Source organism: Zonotrichia albicollis, chromosome 4 (assembly GCF_047830755.1).
Source record: "Zonotrichia albicollis isolate bZonAlb1 chromosome 4, bZonAlb1.hap1, whole genome shotgun sequence".
NCBI lineage: Eukaryota > Metazoa > Chordata > Aves > Passeriformes > Passerellidae > Zonotrichia > Zonotrichia albicollis.
In genome coordinates, this window is record NC_133822.1 from 45495384 (window position 1) to 45517866 (window position 22483).

General features: G+C 44.5%; 2 protein-coding genes across 8 annotated transcripts in view; both read left to right on the forward strand.

Moving 5' to 3' along the window:
* PPP1R12A (protein phosphatase 1 regulatory subunit 12A) overlaps positions 1–7068 on the forward strand; it is a 113025-nt gene extending 105957 nt beyond the window's left edge. The window contains exons 25-26 of one of the 2 annotated variants that reach the window (XM_074539675.1): positions 100–261; positions 4924–7068. In XM_074539675.1, coding sequence (XP_074395776.1) covers positions 100–234 — 135 coding nt within the window. In that variant the 3' untranslated portion in view covers positions 235–261; positions 4924–7068. The remainder of the gene's footprint in view (positions 1–99; positions 262–4923) is intronic. The other variant, XM_074539672.1, reaches the window with a different exon arrangement.
* Positions 7069–20283: 13215 nt separating this feature from the next.
* PAWR (pro-apoptotic WT1 regulator) overlaps positions 20284–22483 on the forward strand; it is a 74091-nt gene continuing 71891 nt past the window's right edge. The window contains exons 1-2 of one of the 6 annotated variants that reach the window (XM_074539680.1): positions 20284–20425; positions 21148–21781. In XM_074539680.1, the coding sequence (XP_074395781.1) occupies positions 21317–21781 (465 nt within the window). In that variant the 5' untranslated portion in view covers positions 20284–20425; positions 21148–21316. Of the gene's footprint in view, positions 20426–20552; positions 20799–20820; positions 20945–21147; positions 21782–22483 lie in introns of those variants that run through there. The other 5 variants (XM_074539679.1, XM_074539678.1, XM_074539681.1 and 2 more) reach the window with 5 other exon arrangements.

Genomic DNA, 22483 nt, shown 5'->3' on the forward strand with positions numbered 1-22483 from the left:
AACAGGACTGTTTCTTCTAAGTTTTCTTTCGGTTCTGCTCATCTAATATACATGTGGGGTTTTTTCTCATTTTCACTCCTATTTCTTTGATTCCTGCAGAAGCTGCAACAAATAAAGCAGATTGAATCTTTGAAACACATAAATGAGCGACTGGTGACTGAGAATAGGGCCTTGACCCGAGTGCTTGCCAAGTTGTCAGGGTCCTGTAGGCAACTGCGCTCTGTGGACTTGTAATTTCTTCCTTCTCCTTTGTTTAGCCAGGCAGGTGTTGACATTCAGTTTGTGCTTGGGCAGAATTTTACTATTAACACTTGTGTGTCAGAAACTGACTCAGTGTTGCTCGGTTCTGGAGGTGTGGCTACAGCTAAAGCATGGTGCCCAGTGTACAAGCTGGAGGTGTTGCAGATGTGCTGGAGTGGTGTGGTATTGTCCCTGCTAGCACTGAAGCTTGTCCTTGAAAATAAATTGGCAAGGATCTAGGAGACCTTTGACATGTTAAAATCTTGGCAACAGCCGAAAGGATTTGGGTTTGCATGAGGATACACTGAAGTCAGTCTCTTGTTTTGATGTTTGTGTAAATGCTCAAATAGATTTGCCTCTAGTTTCTAACAAATTGAAATTCAGATTTAAGCTTTGTTTCTGCAGTTTGGTTTAAGCGCATAGAGTTGATAAAAGTTTAGTATCAACAAAAAGAGTGTTTGAGAACTGGTTTCAATACTGTGCATTCCTGAATGGCTGCATTAGCAACCATTTTTCTTACATTTGTGTATTTCAGTGTTTCAGAGGGGACTAAAGTATTGTTTTTCGGAAATGTCTTGGAATTTCAAGGTGATTACTGTTTTCACTTCAACTTCCCATTTGAGTCTTGCCAATCCTTATTTTTACATAGACAATTTAAAACATGCAGTTCTAGCACAGAGTTAAGATCATTGATTTATATTGCTATACATATAGGCATCCCAGTGTGGATGAGAGTCCTAAAGTGCATGGACTGTAAAATCACAGACACAAAACAAACTCTGCCTAGTGTGTCAGATAGGTTCAGATCCCTTTTGATAAGAGTATGAACTGCTTTGAGTTTCATCTTGGAAAACAATGCTAGTCTGTTGTTCTTAGTGTTATTTTAGGAATGTTACAGAAAGCCATGGAAGGTTCAAAACTTACATAAGGATAAAATGTGGTTTCATTCTAAACCAAATCTATATGCCTTTTGTCCTCTTAAATATAACAAGTGTCTAGGCTGGAGTTTACAGTGAGCTTTTAAGATGTGTAGTTGGAAAAAAACAAACCAGCCTTCTGCACAGTGACTCTTGCTAAACTGCTTCCTTTCATCTACCCCCCTTCCCACTTGGAAAGGAACACAATGAGCGTGCATTCTGCTCAGAATCTGATCTTGGGTTTTCCCCACTAAGAGGCCTGAAATGAAGAGGTTTATCCTTTTGCTTGGTGTCTTTATGGAATTGGACTAACATTAGGATGTGGTGTTCCTCATCCAGGCCCTGCATTCCACAATGCTCCCTTGTGTTAACCCTTCTGAGGAAGTGAAGTCAGCTCGCTGACCTGGCTGAAAACAAATCCCTTTGTTCATAATAGTACTTGATCCATCTCACCCCAGTATTGTTGGATCACTAAATTAACTGTGCAGAAAGCAGCAGGAGCACACTGCTGCATGAGGAGGCAGAGCAGTCCCTTTAGGGCTGTCCATCTTACACCAGTCTCAGCAAACAGTGTGGTTTTTCAACACAACTGAGCTAATCTAAAGACTGCTGTCCACATCTACATATCCATACTGTCTTTTTTTTTGCTAGCAGTGGCATTCCTTTAACCATGGTGAGCCCTTTGGGGGTGTTAACCAGAGAAAACCATTCAGTATTCCTCTCTAGCAGGAGTTTTCAATGGCAGGTGGTTGTGGAGCTTGAGTAGCCTAAACAGCAAAAGAGAAGCAGTGGACACACATCAGGAACCTTGACAGTATGGTGGTAGGTAAACAATAGCAGTGTGCCTGAGTAATCTGAGCAGGTACCTGAGCAGTTCTTTTGTAATCGTTATTAACCAAGTTGTTTTGTGTGTACAAACTGGTAAATCCTCCAGCAAACACAGACATGGTTATTACTTTACAGATCTGAGATGGCTCCACTTATATCAGATGATTATTGAATCACGATTTGCTAAATTAAAATACTGCAAAGTTATAGTACTGCTAAATTATAATACTCCAAAGCTAGTCATGATACAGACAGACAAAATAGTGCATTTTTAATCGAATCTTATCACAGGAAGATACTTTGCTATTTTAGTGAGAAGCAAATTGGAATTCAAAGTGCAGTGTGTTACTGTAATTTTATTGAATTTGCTACAAAGGCCTTTTTTCCTCCCTCTTGACATTAAAGGTGTGTGGTGTCACCTCACGAGAAGTTTGAGTACCCATAGAAATGCACTGCTCCAAGAGATTTGTTTAAAGTATGTGGGGATTAGTATTGATGAGAAGTGTCAGTATTTTAGGTTACATGTGTTTATCCTTCCTTATGAATCTCCTGATATTGACAGAGCTGTAGAATTATTCAGATTGGAAAAGACCTCCAAAATCATCAAGTCCAACCAGTGCCCCAGTCCAATGACCCCTAAACCATGCCCTGCGTGCCACATCTACACATCTTTTAAATGCTGTCAGGGATAGTGACTCCACCACTTCCCTGTGAGCAGTTTTGCTTGACAGCCATCTTGGTGAAGAAATTTTTCCTACTATGCAGTATAAACCTCTCCTAGTGCAACTCCATGCCATTTTATCTTGTCATATAACCCTTTTGTCTCTTCCCCTATGCTCTAGTAGACTCACAATAAAAGAGAATATTTCCTTAAGACCTATTCTACCTATTAATTGAATCAAGATTAAAATCCACCTACTGAGATTTGCAGATATATAATGGTACTGGATTATGTTAAAGCTCTAATTTTGAACGGTGGATTTTGTTAAAGTAGTTCACCAGAAAATCTGCTTCTCTGTGGGTCTGTCTCTATGTAATTAACCATTGTGGGCTGCAGCTCCCTCGCTGCTCAGTATGTTGAAAGAGAACTGTGTCATTCCTGGGTTTACTTTGAGGTTTCATTGGAATGCGCACACAATGCTACTCAAGGTACCTATTTAACCAGTACAAAACCAGACTCCCTTGATTCCCTGTGCATGGCTAGATGAGGGTTGTTGTGGTTTCACCCAGTACCTTTGGTATGAAATCTGTAGCAGAATGGAAAGGAGGAAGAAAAGCCTTTGGTTGGTTTGCCTGAACAAATGTCTGTTCCATTTTTTGCAGACACATGCATGTTGTCTGGATATGACCCCTATCTTGGACAACAGTTATTTTTTGCAGCTTAGACATTAACAATAATGCTTAACAATTGCAAAAAGATCACTCATGTTGTCCAATTTTAAACATATTTACATAGTTTTTGAAAGTAATCAGCATTTTACAGCTCTTTTTGTTCAGAACACAGCTCTCACTTGGCTATAACGAAAGCTTCCCTGTGACTCTAAAGAGCTCAACTTCGATGGCTTTCCCTTGGCTCATCCATAAAACAGAGTTGGAATCAAGGGTACCTGAATGATTTTTGACTACTCTAATTGTAGAAACCACCTTTTTTCTTCTTATCATCTCCTGTCAACTTCCTTTCACATACTTTGGTATTTGCAGGGAAATAAACTACAGGGAGATCGAGAAGCTTAGTAGATTCACTTTGAAAGAGTCTGCAGTTCAGTGAAGTGAGTGTGGACAGGAAATGTAAAAATGAAACCTCTAGTGCACAGTTAACTGACCCTGCATTTTTAAACTTCCTAGTTCTTTCTATTCCATTATAATGTTCTGAATATAATGGGGTTGAAAGTATAATTTTGCTTAAATAAAATTAAAATAAATAGTGCCAAAAAAATAATGAAGAAGAAGGTAACAGGTGTCAGGTAGGTTGGTAGCTGAACTTCCTGCATACTCTTGCACTTGAGGTTACTGAGTAACCACTGTGCAGGAATAGGTGTTACCTCCTGTGTGAAACCCCTGCTAGAATCCATAGGTGTAATTTAGCTGTGAGTGTGATAGGTCGTTTGTTATCAGTGTGTGAATGTAGAGACAGAGAACTGCCGAGATAATTTCTGGTTTCTCTGGAAGCTGAATTCTCCCAGTACCAACTTCTGTGCCCTGACTTGTCCTCCTTTCCTATCTGATCCTGTCCAACTCTCACCTCATTTGGCTTCTGCCTTGCAGCTTTTGTGCTTGTGTGTCACCTGTCTCTTTTGGCAGCCATAACTTGCCGATCCCTAACCTGTCTGCCTGAGTGTGTAGCCTGGTGTTGCTGTGATCTGTTTCAGTGATCTGATCTTGTGTGAACTATGCTATTCAGGGACATGATCTCAAATTACAGGATGTGTGCTTCAACATGACTTTGGAAGTGGTTGGAGGATTAATGCTATGAGCTAACAAGCTGAATCACACTGTATCTGATCAGGATGAAATCATCCAAGGGCACAGTGGTGGAGATGCTTAGCCACAGCATGTTTTTTTGAAATTCTGCAAGTGCAGTATAGACAAGCCTCTTTAAATTGTTGGTAGTTAATTTCCCTCTGCCCCCCTTCCTCCCCCCTGGAATTTGAAGTATTTCATTACTTTCCTCATGCTACTATAAATGCTTTTGTCAGAGGCTGGTCATCTGCACCACTGAGTTTTAGTGCATCTAGTTGAAGCAAATGAAAACTTCTAATCTCTAACCCTTAAATGTATTATGCTAAAAGGGGAGATTTTTCTGAACTGCTGATATGAAGTGTGAGAACTGCCAAGATAATTAAGCTGAATAAAGATTTTTACTCACAGTCCTTGTCTAGTCTTGCTGCTTTTTCTTGGGGTGTAACAGCAAATAACCACCCTGTTTCATTTTTCATAGATGCTACCAGACCTGAAGGCAGACAACCAGAGGCTAAAAGATGAAAATGGGGCCTTGATCAGAGTTATAAGCAAACTTTCCAAATAAAAGGTTTACTGCAGCAGCAAGTAATGGTATTGCACATCACTAATAACTCCAGTGGACCATGGTATGGCAGTCACTGGAAGTGTGGGAAGATCCTTCGGAGACTGTCATTTTCAGATATCCTGCCAAACACCCTCTTACCTGTGTGTTTTTTTGTATCAAGATCATTGTTTCTGTTAAAATGCAGCTGCTGAGAAGATAAAATGACTGAGAAATCTTGTTTACAGCCACAGCATAATAAGGAAAGTATTCAAGGCCAGATACGCCTCAGATATTTAACCAGTAAGCCTTAGTTGTACATAAACACTTTACATCAACAAAAGCTTTCAGCTCTCACAGACGACAGTTACTCAATAACATTTTTGTTGTGCCACAATTCCCATTTTTTTCCTATACTCAGTTTTTCTTTAAGATTTAAGTTTGGATTTTTTTCCCTTCTAATTTTTCGTGTACCAGATTTTCTTGTACAGTGTTTTCACAGCTTTACCATTTGCAGAGACCACACACCCTTTTAAATTACATAATTTGTGTAGCTAACTAGAATTGTGTTGTCCAACCACCTGGAACAGAGATGTTTGGTGGAACATTTGCTTTCACTGTTTGTGCAATATGCATTTACTTCCTATACAAAATGCTTTAAAAGTCAGTTGAAACTAGAAATATTTTAAGAGTCCTGTTTTCTGCCTTTATTGGTCACTTTAAAAAAAAAAAAGAAAAAAAAAGAAGTTTGTAGTGAAAGACGTTAGATCCTGTAATCGTCACATTCATTTGAGCAGGTACTGAGTGATGCTGTATATATAAATGTGTACTGGTTTGATTTTTCAGACCACCACGTGGCATGCTTGAATATATTTCCCTATTGCAAATGTCTGTTAATGCAAATTAGGCTATCCAGAATAGTGTGTTTAACAAAGTTCGTTAATTTTTATGGTATAAAGAATTTAGGCATTGTACATTGTATGGAGCCCTATCTTTACAAAAGGTCTAAACTATATAAAAACTTTATTATCTTTTTGTCCCATTTTTTTTCATTTGATAGTGTTCACCATAATAAAAAAATGCATAAATATAACTGCTTCACTACATTTCACATACCTATATTTATCTGAGTGCTGTCCAAAACTGTTGTGCTAGCCAAAGTAATGTACTAAATCATTTGAAAAGCATAACCCATTACACTCACAATAATGTTTATATGCACTGTTGTTGCCATGTGAGAAGGCATCCAATTTGATAACACCGTGTCAGACCATTTTATACATTTCAGTGGCCTTTAAAAACAAAAAAGTACTTAAGTGAAGATCGTTTTTGTTAGGAACAGCTTTTATATTTTCACTAAACCATTCAAAATATGACATCCTATTGGCACATAGTTTATTGCCTAAAACCACTGAACAGATCAGCCATTAAAACAAATTGTACATTGTAAAGCTTGTAGTAGCTATTGTATTATGGATTATATTGTATACTATATTAAATGTGAATTTGTACCCCTTCATTTAAAAAGGTTGTGTCCTACTGCCTACTTGGGGGGGAGGGAGGGTTAGCTTTACAGGGGTGGGATATGTTTTGGTAAGGAAGACATGATGTCCTCTCTCTGTTGATTGGTTTTTTGAAGATGTAAGGTTATGCTCTTACTACCAAGCTCAGGATTTTTGATTTTAAAGGTACACGGATAGTTTGAGATATCTTATTGTAATTGATCTGGATGAGAGGTGGGTCTGAACCATAGGGACTTCCATTGTCTTATGCTAACATAAAGAATTGAATGGCTGCAACATATTGAGTTCTGTTACAAGACAGTTAGGCATATTCTGGATTATATTTGGTAAAGTTTGGGTGCCTGTGAATGATTAAATACGTGTTTCTAATATTTTAGTGTTTTATATTTAGGTTATTTATTCTTTATATCTAAAAATGAATGGCTACTGTGCTATATTGATTTTATTGGTAGTACTGAGCAGACCTTGTATCTGCATGAAACTAGTTGCAAAACCCACTATTTTGGAAAAAAAATGTATTTTGACATATACAAATAAACTGAATACAAAATATTTTAAATGTGTGAAAGTTTTACTGATAAGACATTGAAATTTGTTATGAATTTAAATCATGTTATAAGTTTGCTATTTAAATTCTTTGGTGGGCATTTTTCATTCATTGCGTTACTTGGATGCAAGGTTCAAGTACCTTTCAAAGATTGTAATCAGATTGTGATTATTTGCACATCATTGTACATGCACATCTGTAAATGCAACAGTAAAAATGCCATATTTATGCAATCTGTAACAACTTGGACAAATGTTTATATATTTTACATAAACCTGTCTGTGTGCAGAATCTGAGAACCATTTTTTATGTGATATTAACCTAATCTCACAAAGCAATTGCTAAACTTGTGTCATTGTCTTATTGATCCTGATTGTGCTGAATCCTCAGAAAATCCAGCTACAACAGAGAGAAAAATGGGTCATGGAAGACTTTTTTAATTTAGGAGACTATTTGCATTTAAGAAGCATATTATTGCTGTCTGGTGATCCTGACAAGCTTCCTTAAATGACTAATGCCTTAAATGGTAATTCAGACCAGCAACTTAGATTTTCAGGGGACTTGTCACAGTATGGAGAGGGATTTCTGTGTCCAGAATTAATGTCAAACACAGAGGCGTGGAAGTAGCTGATGTGGAGAGTGAAGAGGCAAAAGGCCTGCCCAGAACCAGCTCCAACCATGGAGGGAGCCATAACCTGGGGAGGAGGAATGAGTGCAGGACACTTGAGTGGGAGGAGTGCAGGAAGCATGGCTGCATAAGGACTGCCTGACCTTTATGGCTCCAAACAGTAGCAGTTATCTAGAAGAAAAAACTCAGGAGCTGGAATTCCATTTCTTGTCCTCCTTGTCTCCCTTGTAAACAATTTCCCCTCTGAGCCTTCCTAATTCCTACTTCGTACTGTTTTACTGCTGTTTCCTGGCCAGATCCCCAAAAGCACAGTTACAGTTCATAGCATGCAGGTCAATGCATTTGTTTACTCAGCACCAAGTACAAAATGTCAATCTCAGGATTCACTCATTTAGAAATACTGTCCTAGCTAAACTTGGATTGTGCTCACATGAACATTGAACTGGTGATAATCTTACCTGTCCAGTATTCCTAGCCACTGTTCATCTGCTGCCATAAGAGCAATTGGGTTGCTATACAAGGGTCCTCTCATTTCTGTTTTAGGAAGAGACAAACATACTTATGTATGTTTTAGACAAGGAAAAAGACATGCTTTTGGGTTTCTGAAGATAGCTGCCTTAAGAGATGTGTGCTGAGGGAGAAATTTTAATTATTTCACCTCTATCAGACACAAATGGACTCCATCTCAGAAAGCTCCTACCCCTGTTAGCTGGCATAACCGTGATGTTTATAGTCAAGAGTGATGATATAATGCCAAAATATTTTGGTAGAAAGGAAATTACACCAAAAAAATGGCAGGGAGTGAGTAAAAAGTATGCTATGATGTCAGACTAGGAAAGGCAGGACCATGTCAGAAAATGAATGGTTTGCATGGTGACATTAGAACAGAACTGGCCCCAAGTCAAGAGTTCAAGGCCAGGCTCCATCTCATCCAAACTCCTGAACAGAGGAATATCCAGTGCAGCCAATAGTATGAGTTATGGCTCACTACTGGCTCATAATATTGTTCAAGGGAGGTATTAATTTATTTCTAAATTGAGTATGAAATCATCATTACATTGACTTGATCTGATGATCCTGGAAGTGTCTTGACTTCCCGCAGCTGGCACTTTTACTGTTCTTTTTTGATTACCTTGAGGTATTACTCATCTCAGTAGCACACCAGCTCCTCAAGAAAGGAACCTGCACCCTTTTGTCTCTGCCCTGTTGCTTGTGGTCTTGTGACAGAAGTGTAAATGGAGGCGGCCAAATCTGCCATGCTGAAATGTGCTGCAGCTGTGGATCCTGGGAAGCTCCAGGCTGGGCCTTCCTAGAAAGAAGAGTGGGCAAGGGCTCTTGGCAGCTGAGACCTCTAGCCTGTGCGGTATGGGAAGTGTAAGCAACTCGTTTTTAGTTACACTCGAAGTCACTCTTCACCTTTTAGTGGTAGCTTCAGTTTCTCTAACTTGACATGGTACAGTGTGGCGCCAGTAGTTAATGACGGTGCTTTAATTGTGCAGCTGGGGGATTAATAATGTTTTATAGATGAAATTTATTGGCAGTTACGATCCAAAGGACTGTTAAAGCAAAGCATGACACAAATTCACTACACAATACACATTTTAAAAACCCAACAAAACAAACCACAGCCATTACAAAGTTTTTGGGGGAGGGTACTTTGAAAGAGATAGAAGAAACACGTCAGTGCATTGTAGGGGGTTGCTTTCCCACTTGCTCTAAAGGTTCTTTTGAACAGTTCTGTTGCAGCTCTACTGGTCACCTCTGTGAAATTACAGTTTTTTCCCACATAGGGGGAAAGAGCATTTCTTCTGTTCCCTTTCTGCTAGGGAACAGAAGAAATGCTCTTAAGTTTTTCACAAGAAGCTCTTGCTATTCATGGTTATGTACACACTGTTACATTTAGCTGTGGTGATTCAGCTTCCTTAAGTTCTTAAATCAAAGCCACATGAGTGAAAAAATGCTGGCAACCGGAGTTACTTGCTTTACATTTGTTTTGATTGCAGGAACAGCAGTGGAGCTGGTTAGAGACTAGTAGCAAATAACATTTTGCTCGGCCTCAATGTAGATGTAAAATAAGACTAGAACATACGTGACAGGTGCTTGCAGGTTCCTGCACTGAAGACAGAATTAAAAAGCAAAACAAAACCTCCCAGACTCACAATTAATTGCTCACTTTAAAGGGAGACCTGCTGCCATACTGATGAGGTAATCGGCTATTCCTGCTTGTGTCAGCACCTCCCCATTTTGTATCACTGATTAGATAGGAAAAGTATGTAGCCTTTAGAGAAAGGAGGAACTGTTCAGTTCTTTCATCTGAAAACATCACCTGTTGGATGTCTAATGTTTCTCATCTGGCCCAGGGACAATTACAGCAGGGACAAAAGCCCCACATTCCAACTCTAATTATTTCGCCCTTCTTGCTTGGGTTCTACATGTCTGTTTTGCAAACCTATTCAAGCTTAGCAGGAATAGTTAGCCAAGACAGTGCGATTCATCTTCTGGTGTGGTCTCTTCCCTTTGCTTTATTTGCTGGAGAAGAAACTAAAAAAACACAATCAAGTATGGTGGATGATGGGAAAGAAGCTATTTATTTATTTATTTGGTACCATCTTCCTGTGCTCCCCCCATTGCTCTACAGAGTCCTTGGAGCAGAGACTCACTGGGCTGAATTGCTCTTTGAGCAAAGCAGTGCCTGGGGTGGGACCCCAGCAGGGCTGGCTGCTGCGCCTCCCCCTGCCTTCATCTCTCCCCAGACAGAAAACAGTCCTTGCCCTTGTTTGAGGCTGCTCGGATACACGTTTTAATGATGTCTCTAATTCCGCAAAAGATAGACCTGCTCTGACGGAATTGTTACATTGCAGCTAAAATGAAGCTTCTGCTCCCTGTATGTAGTTACTTGGGCCTATACCCCAAGTCTGACAAAAACCTGAGTTTTTACATCAGCTGGTACAAACCACACATTTATGCAAAACTACACAACATACACATCTTGCCACACAGTCTAGTCACTGCCCAGAAAGATTTAATGAAAAGGTTTGTTTAAAAATAAAAATCCACATTTACATCAACTGCAGATAGTGGGGGTGATTCTTCAGCTGTTAGCAGCTCAGCTCTATGAAAAGCACCAAATTAGCCTAAGTTCTTTCCTCCCACTTAACCCATGGCTATTGGCGATGCATTATGTTAAGTAATTGTCCAGTAGTGCAGCCACAGCCACTCTGCGCTTTATGAAAATAAGAGACCTTTCACTACAGGATTCTATGATGCTTCTTAAAGTGCATTAAAAAGGCACAACTTAGAAGTATAAGGGGGAAGGAGCAGAAACGATACTCCTGGGGCGCTAACATTACTTTACCAGTTTCTGCCTAGCAATAATGACCCCGAGATGAGTTTCAGCCCGGGAGGAGCTCCGAGCGCGGCAGGGCCGCTGGGGCCGGCGTAGCCGGGAGGTGGCACCAGACGGCTTCGCTTCCCCCGGGCTGCTCCGGGGCACTCTCGGCGCTCCCTGGGGCCCCTCCCGGCTCCCTCGGGACTCCCGCGGGACAGCGGCCGCCGTGCCGGGCAGCTGTGGCCCCGCAGCGGGGCTCGGGCAGAGCCTGAGCCCGCTCCCCGTCGGTCTGAGAGCGCAGCACGGCTTCTGCACCTGTCCCTCCCGCTTTGCCCTCGACACCCGTGCGTAGGAATGGCTCAAACGACAGTGCCTGGAGGAAACTCTGCCTCTGATGTAAACTGAGCCTGGTCTAGTATGACCGATGAAGCGTGGCAGAGAGCCGCAATCTCAAATTCATCGATACCAGGAACGCACTAGGTTAGGCAAGGACTTCTTTTAAATATCTTATACTGAAAGCCTGCGAAAGGAGCTTGACACCCTGGGAACGGCAAAGTGCGCTTGGCTCGGCCGGTGAGCTGAAATCCATCCCTCGGGAGGCAGAAGCTGTAACCCAAGGAGGGCTGGCCAGTGGGCCTGGCGGGAGGGATCCGTGTGAGCGCGGGCAGGCGCCCCTGCACAGTGAGCGCTCCCGTAGCGAGTGGAGAGACAGGCTGGGAATGGACACCGGGCACCACGGGACAGCTCTGCTACAGAGAAGAGGGACAGCAAAAAAAGTAATCCTCCATATCAAAAGCTGTCAAATCAGCGGTTCATAGCAGCACTGCACTTGGCTGAAATGCCGAAACACTGGTTAACTCCTTCTTGCTCAGCCCCCTCTGAGTATCATCTGTGTGCTGCTTGGCTGTGTGACCAGAGAGCTCTGTACGCTGTGAGGTCCTTGTAGTTCTCCCTTCAGCCCCTTCTCTGGTGCAGCACACCGTGGGCACTTGCATCTTTCTGACCTCCTCAACCTTTTCTCCTCAGTTCTGCATGGATGGGGTTCTGCCCTATTTCCAAGTCACCATCTAAAATTATTTTCTGTGCAAGAGAGGGCTTTGAAGTCTAATTACATTCCCTGTTATCCCTGGAGATAGCCATAAAAGACCCCTGAAGTCACTTCCCCCGGGACTTTGTGCACTGTCTAAATTTCCCTTTGTATGGGGAGTGGCACTCAGATTGCTACATGCAGGCACTGAGTGCAAGAACTCCTTCATATTTTACCAACAAGTCACTACAAGCATACCGACACGCCACAGCTGCTGCAAAGAGCAGCCTCTCCTCCATGTCCTCACCTCAGCTGTCAGTTTTCTCAGTTGCTCCTGAGTGCCACCCCGACCATGGAAACTCCCCTTTGGACATTCAGATCCCAGCACCTTCATTCAGTCCTTGTTGTACTTGCTGCCTATTTGTGGCCCCTCAGCCACCTCCCATCCTCCTGCTTGCTTTGTGCACTTTCTGCTCATTTGCCACTTCTTTCTCCTGTTTGTCTCCCCTGCAGACCTCATCACTGGTTACACCTTCCAGAGCTCATTGCTCCCCAGTTCTGTCTTCAGCTGAATTTTCTGCTGTCCACAATTCCTCACTCCACAAGTGCAGCAGCCCCAACACTGCACGCTCTCCCTCAGCCTCTGTTCCTCACCTCCCACTCCCCTTTCCTCACACTGCCTTATCCTGAGCTTCTTAGATCCCTAATGGTTTCAAAGACCCCATTAATCTTTTCCTGACCACTGGATCTTTTTTTTTCCCACTGATAATCTAATCTTTGCCCAGCAGGAATGTCTCTACCCAACCAACGAGTTCCCACCTACCCTTGGTTATCTGTAATGCAAGGGGGTGGTTTTACCATAAACTAAGCCCACTCCTAAAAGTCACCTGTTCCCACTCAATCCTGTTATTCCCTCCTCAGGAATCAGCACTATTTTTCATAGGCTCCATACCTCAAAACAGTTTCCAGAGTGAAAGGTCTTACATTTCTCTCTTATTTTCAACCCATCAAGGTGTTTGCAGGCATAATTCACTATTTCCTAGTTTTCCTTCATCTCATTTTGAGTGTGTTACAATAAAGCAAACGCATAAGGGGATGCCTGTTGGGTCGTAATGCTAGGCAATAAATAAATAAATTGAGCATTGGCTGTGGGTTTGCTGAACCATGCAGCTTGTCTTCTCTCAAGTAACTTTTGAACATAAAACTTCTTTTTAATATGTACTTAAAGCTTGTCATCTTGAAACAGCAAATCCTGTATTATAAGCAAATCACAACATTTGTTTTTAAGCACATCCACATTTGTTTATATAAAATCATTACAATGGCACATATATTTTGTTCCAATTTTCACAGTCTCAAACTTTTATCCTAAATGTTTATAGCATGGCCATGTAGCATTGAAATAAAAATTGTAATATAAAATATCAACAAAATGTTAACAATAGGATACATATTTTATGTTCTTTAAGCTATTTGCTTCCTTTGTAGTCTGGTTTCATACACAGTCACTCTGAACTCTTCCAAGTGCTTCCCCCTCCTCTGCTTACACTCACTGACACATCACTGCCACTGATTGATTGTTGTTTGTGTTTGCTTTAGATACTTCCAGATGATCGCTACTAATAACTAGTACTAAATTCCTGAAATATCTGCCTGATTCTTTTTCCAAGGCAACTTCATTATGGTCTCATATGAAGCACAGTAGGCCCTAGAAATATTGTGCTGCAGGAGAAAAATAATCTCCAAATGAAGGGATAGCTCAAACAAAGCATTGTAAAAAGCCATCACACTAAATTCTGCATGCATCATCTACTGCATTTCAGCAAAGGCCAAGCTTCTTAGTCAGCTCTCTGAGGAGATCCCTCAGCCTTAACTATGATTCTTTTGGGGCATAGTTTTGTGCTCACTGCACTTTGCTACTGCATGCAACTCATCACCTGAACGAGGTTAGATCAAAAGGATGAGGTATAATCAAGTTCAATCAAGAAGTAGACAATGACAATCAACAGGCCTAATTAATTTTTACTGTAAATTTGTATTGGTTTGTCAAAAAATCAAAATAGTGCTTGAGAGTTAGAGTGTTGTTAATTAAAAAACAAAAAAAACCCAAACCGCAGTACAACAGCCCTGAAGGATTATGAATTGTAACCAGTACCAACAAGACACAGACTGACAGTGAGCCAGGAACCACTGGATTTGGTTTCTAATTATTCATTTGCCTGCTTACATTTGGAGATACAGAAAGACAGGAACAGAATTCTCTTTGGTTCAGACCAAAAATCTGCTTAACAATGTTTTAAACTTATGAGCTAGCTGCATAGAGGTCACAGAAGTACCTTGAGTTGGAAGGGACCCACAGGATCATTGCATCCAACTCCCTGTTTCTGCAGAACTACCTAAAACTAAAGCAGGCATATGGTCAGAGGGTGCTGTCTTTAAAAAGAATTAGTAGACTCCATAGGTGCTGGAAACATCATAAAAAGGAGCAAAGGTGGTGTTACTCAGATAAGGCTATCTTATAAGGTAGCTTACACCTATGATATTATTTCTGTCACATGGAGAGGTACAGTCAGCTCTTTATCACCAAGGTGATGGACAATATCTTACATGGCACAGCAGTGGGGTAAACTGGCAGCCTCTCCACTAATGAAGATGGTGGCAGGCCAGCTGCACATTTAGGGTATTCCCAATAACTCAGGACTGTAGAGGACAATGTGGCACAAAGACAGGCACTAGAAAACACCCAAGGCTGGCTTACATCCTTTAAGACTAGAGAGCTCTCTCTTGTGAAGGAATACAAAGAGAGCAAAGCATCTCTGTTTGTTCCCAAAAGGGCAAGTCTGGAGCTGGACTAATAAAGCAGCAAATGGCTAAATCCAATGGCTCTGTGTTATGCTCTCTGGTATTCTTATGGCAAGGAAGCACAGGCATTCTGAAGGAGCATTTTAGTTCAACAGACTCTGTGCTGCTCAACTATCTCCAGGTGGTATTGCGCATTAGAAAACCTGTCCCAACACAAGTCACTTTATGTCTACCTACACTGAATTCCATCTGCTACTTTATCACTGCCATTCACTTTGTCAATTTGTTGTTTTTCACTTTCTCAATTTGTTGTGTTTCTTTCCAATTCTTTGATTTTGATGGATCTGTCATAGTGAAGAGCTCTGCTGCATGATGCTCCCTAGGCTCCTTCATAGTAGGGAAAAGCTTTTTTAAAAAGTGCTCCTTTTGTATGGTGATCGTATTCTGGCCCTACTGATCTGCCATCGGGGGAATTGCCTTTGGCAAACTGGTCCCCAGTCACACTTACAGGCTGCCTTACAGCATCCACCTTTTCCCCTCCTTTCCCAAGCACTGTGAGGCTCATCAGCTTTTTCTCTACCTCCTCATACCTCACTGTTTAACATTTTGACTCTGTGTCTGTTTTTCCCTGTTCCTTAACAAGTTGCTCTAGGGCATACTTACCTGGTTCACGGCTCAAATCTGACCCTCCCAGTACCTGTTTGGATGAAAAAAAGAGGTACTACAGTTGATCAATAAACTCTGTCAAAACCATGCTGGCTGAACCTCACCACAAGTAGCAAGACAAACCAAGTGACTGCTCCATACCCTCCTGGTGCAGGACATGAGCAGCAGCAACAGAATTCTGTCAGAGTCAGACTGGGAACTGTGGCAGAAAACATTCTCATCACACTTTTGAAGTCTTCTGCACAGACACCGAATCCATTCCCATCCCCACTGTCATTGACATCCAACAACTGCCAGCTGGAGACAGATTGCAATCTCTGCATTAATTTTTCATACTGTAAGATGAAATACTTAAAAAAAAAATCAAGCAAACTTCTGATAGTTTGGTTTTTTTTGCCTTTTGAAACCGCATCCTTCCATCAGACAAATGAATCAACTTTGCTGCAAGAAACAATCCTAGTTTGTCTGTGAAACCAAACTAGTTCAAAGAAACTATATAGCTTTTTTGGTCAAATGATAGCAGAGTTCAAGGCTGGTAAAACACATACAGAAACAAGACTAGAGGATGCACTCTGGGACTGATCTTGAATGCGGATGCCTCCTGAGAAATCCAGCTATTTCATAAAGCTCTGTTTTATTTACACACACTCTGTTTTATTTAAAGATTTCAAATCAGACCCTACCCCTTAAAGGGTTTAAGCATCCACCTCAGTAGCACAGCAAATAGGATAAAACTGGCATTTCATTAAAAGCAGGCTTGTCAGATTTGTACAAGTTTGCAGACAAACTGTAAGAAAGCAATCCATTTAAACCACTCACTACAGCAACTAGAACATAATGTGTTGTTAGAACCTTCGAGAGGAAAACCTAGCCAGAAGGTTAGCACTATGGCCCCAATCTGTGGTGAGGGGGAAAAAGAATGATTTAATCAATTTCTGCAAGAAAAGTTGAGGAAATGGAGAATCCCTGAGGATAGGCTAAGCCTCTCGGAACAGTGTGCATAGCTCAGAGGTAGCAGAAGGTGGTATTAAATTGAAAGGGATAGCAGCTCACATGCCTTCAGACAAAAACACCCAAGACCATTAGCAATAAAAGGTTGAAAAAGAGAGTATATGCTTGAGGACTATTTTACTTTCAGGTGGGATTTGACATTAGAAATGTCATGGAACATATGCAGGGAATTTACAGGAAGATTAGACAGAAGTTACAGCCAGAGATTTAATGTGAAAATTTGAAAGAGGTTTTTGAAATTTTATGGATAAAAAGAAGAGATGTTGCTACAAAAAGAGGGCTGTAAGATTTCAGAGTCACGGCCATTTTAAGCAACAGCATTTCTGGACAGATAGTGCAGAAATAAGCAGGTAGATGTGTTAGTTAGGGTACAGTGAGTGAGGGTTATCCAGCCAGTAAAATTGAAAGCAACAGAGAGGGAAAGTTTAGTGGAACAGCACCAGAGCAGGCTAAAAAATAACAATTACATGCTTAATAAGGCGTGAGCAATAAAGCAGGTAGAGCAAGTGTGTGACTGTAAAAGTTTGGACTGGGAGAAGAAAGATGAAGAATGCTGAGTGAATGAACTTCAAAGGGGATCCAGTATGGGAAGCAGTAGACAGGTGCACTAAGTGGAAGAGTTTCATGGAAATTCAGGTAACAGGAGAGGCAAAGTAAAGTCTGGAGCAGAAGGAAGAGTGTGTTTGAGAATCAGGCAGGTGAACACAGTAAACTCAACAGAGACTTTGGGGAGAGATGCTGAGGAGGGTGAGATGGAGGGAATGTTTCACTGCAGAACAAGAGTGTATATAACAAATCTTTTCCAAGCTCAGAGCATGATGGTAACAAGTAAACAGACATTGGGAAGGAATTTGGATGTTATCCTTAATTTTCTCAGCCATTAATATGCTATTATGCTCTCTATTTTATTTTCCAGCCCTTGAAAATTGCCACTTCAGAAAAGATTATGGCTCAGATAAACCTGAACTCAGAATGTAAACAAGGTTGGATAATTTGGTTTAATCTCTAGAAGAAATTATGAAAATCTCAAGCAGTTTGCAACCCTTTACAAAGAAGGCAGCTTTGAAGTGCCCAACCCCAAAAGGCAATTCATTTCCTTGTGATGTTAAGAATGAATCATGGGTTTTACTCTAAATTAAAAAATGAAGTATTTTTTTCCATGGCAAAGGAGACCAAGATCATCCTACCCAATCCTGGTGGTAATTTTACCTCTAGGGAAGAATCTCATTCCAGAATATATAAAAACCAATATCTTAAGGCTTAAGGACCCTTATCATTACTCCAGTTTAAAACACAGCTAATAAAATGAATTGTATTTCTAGGACTTAAGAATATCCTGAGGATTTTTTTTCCTTTGCAAGAAAAGAGAAAAGTGTTGTTCTAAAAATGTTTGCAAGCTATTAAGCTGTTCTCCCTTGTGGCAGAGGAAAACATGCAGCGTGATACTTAAACTATTTGGGACTTTATCCCTGAAAGCTCTCCAGCACAGACAACCTTATTGAGATGCAAACATCTGACAGTCAGCATTTTTGTATTGGGCACTTAAGCCCAACCTCACTCACCACAACATAACTTCTGTTAATTTATAACAGACTATAAAGCAAACAAAGCCTTTTTGGCACAAAAAACAACAACAACAACAACAACAACAACAAAAAAACCACCAAAAAAACCCAAACAACCCCCCCCCCCAAGACCCCCCAAAACCTTGCAATGTTTTTTACAGTAGAGAGAAAAAAAATCCAACAGCAGAGGTAGATGCAGCTAAAGCCTGGACATGTCAGCTCCTACACATAAGCAAGGTGGGCACATGGCATGTGAAGCAGGCACAGCTAAGCCTTGCTAGCTGCTACAGATTGCCACAGAGAGAGGGGCTCAAGGGGCAGCAGAGAAATGAGGGTGTCCTAAGAACTAAAATACATTGCTATATTGCTCAATATACACAACATGCTGTAAGTGACAACTTTCTAATATGACTTTTTTGCTAATATTTGGCCAGCTGTGCTGCTCATGGTGTGTAATAATGAGGGTGTTACAGTTACATGATTCTCTCAAGAAAAGCTCTTCATTGTATAAATGGAAAAAAATTACATGATAGGAGAGACAAGAACTCCTATCAGAAATCCTTTTTCTAGAAATACAATTGAGTACTCATCTAATTTTAAAACTCTACAGATAAGAGTGCAGGTAAGATTTCTTCCTTTGGGAGAGTGCTTAGTCAAAACTTCTTTTGGGACCAGCTTTACTTATTTTGTACTGCTGAGTAGTGAAGAGTAGCACTAGTGCAGAACTATGTTTTTACCATCTATTTTTCTGCCTATTTACAGCTTTCCAACCCAACACTGAGCAACTGGCTGGTTTTGTTTGGGGATTTTCCCTTGGCCTGAAAGATAAGAGATTTTCTCTGCAGTAATGAAACTGCACCTTAACTTCCACATATATGAACATTTAAACACCTACCACCACATCAGAAACACCCCTAAATCCAAACCAGGGCAGAAATCAGATATGAGTTCAGAGAAAAGTCCACGTAAATGAATGATCACCAGAAGGTTGGCAGGGTAAGACTGTGCCCACTGCTGTGAAAGAGAACGAGGTAGAGGCTTATTTAAGTCACAAGTGGCTACATGGACTAATCCTGTTATTTACATAGTGCAGAGAGCCTAGCAGCAGATACTTGGAGCTCCATTTTGCTGGGTATTTTTTTTATCCCTAACACCTATATATCTTTATTTCTGTAAAAAGAAACCAAAAACCCTTGCAAAGTTTATATTCTGAAGTACTACTGAATTTTATTAATTAGGTGGACAAATTCAGGACTAAATCTGAAAAGAGGAGAAAAGGTGATTGTGTGCTCTCAGCTAGGTGAGCCCAGGTGATATGGATTTCCTCTGACTGATGTAAGCTTGTATCTTGTCCTGAGCCACCTGGAAAGGTGGCATCGATACGCTCCCTTCCCTCAGCATGCCAATTACAAAGCACGACTAAGCAAGCCACAAGTCTATTGACAGCTGTGATTTTCAAAAGTACCACGATCAATTTCCAGGATGCTACTAAGACATAGTGAGTTCGGGCAAACAAAAACAGAGCTGAGTTTTCCGTGCAGGTTTACCCATCTTGTCAGCTACACAAGCCGTTCAATAGATAGCACATGCTCCCACCACGGTCCCTCCACGTTCGTTTTTCCTAACATTTAACCCAGTCAGGTTTCCCCACTGAGGGCTGTTATTATTTATAAAACGAGACATCGCTCAAGTCTTTGCGGCATGACTGGCGGAAACCCCTTGAATCCTGGCTTCTTGTAGCGTCAGGAAAACACAGGATCTTTCCCAACCTTCCGCCCGCGGGAGTGAACTTCCACCCGGCCAGCAGCCGCCTGCCCAGCACCGGCGCGGCCAGAGGAAGTCATTCTGCTGCTGCGGGAGCCGCTAACCTCGGGCTCTTTCCCCCGTGCCCCGTTCCGCCGCAGGGCGCAGCGGCGGCCCCGCGCTCTGAGGCCGAGCGGCCGCTCCCGTCCCGTCCCGTCCCGCCGTGTCCCCGATGGCAGCGCAGGCGCGGCCGGCGGCGCGGGGCTCCGCACGCGGCTCCGGGCCGGCCGGCGGTGACAGCGGCCGGCGGTGCCGGGAGCCGCCCCGCCCCAGGGCCGAGCGCGGCACCTGCCCCGCGGGAGGCGGCCGCACGTCGGGGCCTTCGGCCGAGCCTTCGCGGCAGGTGCGGGGCGGGTTAGGGGAAGCCCCCGCGGAGGGGTGTGACACCAGACCGCCTTCTCCGGCCCCTGCTGGCGGGGCTCCGGCAGCACCCGCCCGCCGTCCGTTAAAGCCGCCGGGGAAGCGGAGTGCGCCCGCGGCCGGCGTGTCCCGGCCCGGGCATCCCCGCTCCGTCCCTGCCGCTCGTCGGGAGCGCCGAGGTCCGTGTCCGCTCCCGCGCCGGCGCTGCCCGGGGCAGGTGCCAGGGCACCGCTGCGGGCCGGCAGCCGGGGCGGTCGGGTCGCGGCACGCACCGGGCCGGGCGGGGCCTCCCCGCCCTCACCCCATTGTCGGGGCCATCTCGGCAGTTTCCGCCCTGGCTTCGGCTGTGTCCGCGCCGCGATGGGGAAAGGGGAGGGAGCTCGGGAAGGCTCGGGGCCGCGCCGCTCCTTCCGGGACGGCGGGAGGCGGTGCCGCTCACCTGGTGCCGCCGGCGCCGTGCAGCGCCCGAGCCGCGGCCCCGCCGGGCGGGAGGTGAGCGCCGGCCGCGCTCGCCCCGCCCTGCTACGCGCGGGAACGCGGCTCCCCGGGCAGGCAAGCGGGCGGCGGGGGGATGGCACCGGCTTCGGGGGATGGTACCCGATGGCCCGGGGCGAGGGACGGCGCTGCGCGGCCGTCGTGGCCGCAGCGGGCGGGCGGGCGGAGGAGGCGGGTACTGCCGGGCGGCCCCGCGCCGAGGGGTGAGGGGAGCCCCGGGGAGCGAGGGGCGCCGCGCCGGGGCCGGGCGCCGCGGTCCGAGCCGTGGGAGCCGAGCGTGCGAGGGCGGGCGGTGATGGAGACCCGTCCCCTGGGGCCGGGGGCTTCCCGGGGAGTTCGCGAAGCGGCGGGACGGGGATGGGCAGTGCGGCGGGGCGGCTCACGTCCCCTCTTTGTTTCTCTCCAGGGTGTTTGTGCTTCTCCGAGCCTCTCTCCCCGCCCCCGACTCTCCCGCCCCCGTCTCTCCCGCCCGACCCGCCGGGACCTCTCCTCTCCGGGCGGCAGCAGAGCCGCCTCGGGGCGGGCGGCAGCAGCGGTGCTGGTGGGGCGCTCTCGCCGTCCAGCCCGCCGGGAACATGGCGACTGGCGGCTACCGCAGCGCCGGGGGTAGCACCACGGACTTTCTGGAGGAATGGAAAGCCAAGCGGGAGAAGATGCGGGCGAAGCAGGCACCGCCGGCCCCGGGCGCACCGGGCGGGGGGGAGCCCCGTCCTGTGGGGGGTGGCCCCTCCGCCGAGCTGAACAACAGCAGCAACCTGCCCCCCGAGCGCCCGGCGCCCCCCGCCGGCGGGGCGCTGAACTGCGTCAGCCTCGCCAGCGCCGCCCTGGGCCGCGGCGCCCCCGCCAAGGAGCCGCCTCTCGCCGGGAGCCGCGGGGCCGAGCCCGCCGCCGCACCGGGCTCCCCCGAGGGCGAGGAGAAGCTGGCCGCCAAGGGAAAGAGCTCGGGCCCCAGCGCCAGGAAGGGGAAGGGGCAGATCGAGAAGAGAAAGCTGAGGGAGAAGAGGAGGTCGACAGGTGTGGTGAACATCCCGGCCGCCGAGGTGAGCGGGGACGGGGGCGCGGCCGCAGCGGAGCCGCCGCTGGGGTCACGGGCGCAGCCCCGGTGCCGCGCTGCTGGCGGGCGCTCTCCGGCCCGGCCCGGGCGCGCTCCCTCCGCCGCGGGCGGCAGCGCTGCCGGACGGACGCGCGGCGCTCGGGCAGGGCGGCGTCCCAAGCGACGGACAGATGGGGTGTCGTTTATCCTAAATAAACCAGACCTGTCCTAACTTGCGGCTTTTTTTATTTTAGTAGCTTCTTGTCGACAGAGAGTAAGTTCCAACTTTTTGGAGATCAAACTGAGACACGTGCCTGTTAAAGTATGGTCAAAATAATAGTAATGAGAGAAAATTGATTTATCAGGTTGGAATAGATGTTCAGGTGTAAATATTATTCAGTTTGGAAACCAGAAGAATTTCCTGCACTGGAAAAAATGTAGTGGTTTGAAGAGCATTTTTTTGAGGCAGAGGAAGATATTTTTATCAGCCAACACCACTGTCCTCTGCGGTTTGCTACTAGTATAAAAATCTGGCATTGATTTGTAATACTCCTAGAGGAATTCAGAAGAATGATAACTAAGCTTTTAGCTTGTTTTGCAGTTAATAAGAAAGGCCACAGGAAACTTTGAACAGAGTTGGATTTCTGTCTACAGTTTTGAACTAGTATTGGTGATCACCATATTTTTGTAGAAAAAAGATTCTTCTGGT